This window comes from Suricata suricatta, chromosome 5, assembly GCF_006229205.1.
Source record: "Suricata suricatta isolate VVHF042 chromosome 5, meerkat_22Aug2017_6uvM2_HiC, whole genome shotgun sequence".
Classification (NCBI taxonomy): Eukaryota; Metazoa; Chordata; class Mammalia; order Carnivora; family Herpestidae; genus Suricata; species Suricata suricatta.
Window position 1 is genome coordinate 152,468,101 of NC_043704.1, and position 1,687 is coordinate 152,469,787.

General features: G+C 53.3%; 1 protein-coding gene and 1 long non-coding RNA gene across 2 annotated transcripts in view; both read right to left on the reverse strand.

Annotated features, from left to right (window-relative positions):
• ULK4 (unc-51 like kinase 4) overlaps nt 1–1,687 on the reverse strand; it is a 492,439-nt gene that overhangs the window by 465,558 nt on the left and 25,194 nt on the right. Inside the window, exon 13 of the mRNA XM_029938787.1 lies at nt 829–1,046. Within this exon, the coding sequence (XP_029794647.1) occupies nt 829–1,046 (218 nt within the window). The remainder of the gene's footprint in view (nt 1–828; nt 1,047–1,687) is intronic.
• Nucleotides 373–1,528, reverse strand: LOC115292423. The gene is made up of 3 exons (XR_003908988.1): nt 1,323–1,528; nt 986–1,046; nt 373–484 (listed from the first exon to the last, which is right to left on the reverse strand). It is a non-coding gene; the product is annotated as an uncharacterized LOC115292423 (long non-coding RNA).

Consider the following 1,687-nt stretch of genomic DNA (forward strand, 5'->3'; position numbering starts at 1 on the left):
GACTGAGCCCCCCAGGCACCTCTGGTGTTTGCTTTTTAAAAATAAAAGTGATATTGCTCCAACGTGGTAATTCTAGGGAAAATTTCAAAGAATTCTCAGAATACTATGGAAATATTGGCCTAATTCTCTAAGCACGTTTTAAATCTGTGCCAGCATTATGCTCTAAAAGAGCACCAGTTGTTGAAAATAATTGCCTCAGTCACTGAGTAAACCCCGAGGCGCGGTGGGGGAGGGGCAGAGCTCACGTGTGCATCGTGTCTGAACCGGCCAAAGCCCCAGCCCAGTGCCTTGTGTTAAACAAGTGTTTTACACACGCTTCTTAAATAAGAGAAAATTCAAAGATACTTGTTTTTAAATTAAAGGTTTTCTCCTTTCTTACCTTTTTTTTTGGTAAAAACAAGCAAAGTAAAAAGCCCACACAGATAATCCAGAGATCCTTTTGGTTTTTGCTACCTTCCAGAGGTGGCCTTCCTCTGATAAAGTTCTAAGCGAAACAAAAATAGAGGCATTGCAGTCCGCACTAAGCCTGGATGAATTAAATAGATAACTAACACCCAGGGCTGACTTTCTGAAGGGGGGTTAGTAGTTCTGTGAGCAAGTAGCAGAAGAGAGAGCATCCAGGGGAGCGCGCCAGGGGTGGCCGTCTGGAACTCGGGGGGGGGGTCTGATCTCCCCCAGGAGCTGTGTGCAGTGGGCAGGTTGAGTGAGGGGAGGGGCCGTAAATTACAGGGGTGGGTGAGGCCTGTGTTGGGATACGGAAACGGGATCCTACGGCCAGGGAAGCCTCTCATTTTCATCTGCTAATGAAAATAATGCCATAATGCGTACATTCCCATGTACTTATGAACAGGTGCCATGAGTTTCTCTCCTGTAAATGCCCGTGTGTTGACCATGACCTTTGCCATGCCCAGCACCTGGTGCCGTGTGATTTCCAGGCCAGCATCTGAATGAGCCCTGGGTTGTGCCCTCTCCCCATTACACTCACCCCTCACATCTGCTGACTCTTTGGGCTCCTCTCCACTGCCTTTAGCTGCACAGACAGGTATCTGCAGGGTTGGAGGTGGGGCGGAGCGCCACACTTGGTCACAGCACCTGTGTGGGCCCCGGCACCAAGGGGCCCCCCGGGAGCTGGTGGTCCTGCCACCAGGAGGTGGTCTACCATGGCCAAGTGCCCGCGTGCCTCATGGCAGCGGCGGCTCAGACATGGTATCTGGTCACCAGAACAGTCAGGTACCCCTCCCGGGGGCCAGAGACCACCATCCTAAGCCACTGCCCACCCGCAACCAAGTGGCCCCCAGCTGTCCGGGGCCCTGAGGTCTCACCTCATCTCCCTGAAATGGAGCGGGTTCTGCACGTCATGTGCCTGGATCCCACTGAGTCCAGTGTCACTGCCTGTGATCATCCTGCCCTTGACAGTGACCGTGGCCACCATGTAGCTTGATGAAGACCACCTGAAGTTCCTGCTCCCTTCGTGGCCTGGGGAGGACACGGTCACATCGGCCTAACCTGCCTGGTCTCTGTCTCTCATTCTCTGCCTCTCTCTGTCTCTTCCTGTCACACTCACACTCACTCTCTGACTCACACGGTCAGCGGCCTTCAGCACCCGGCTGGAGGCTGCCTCTCCCACTCGCTGTCTCTACCGGGTCTCATTTCTGATCCTCATAATTGGGGGCCTTGTGGCTCGCTC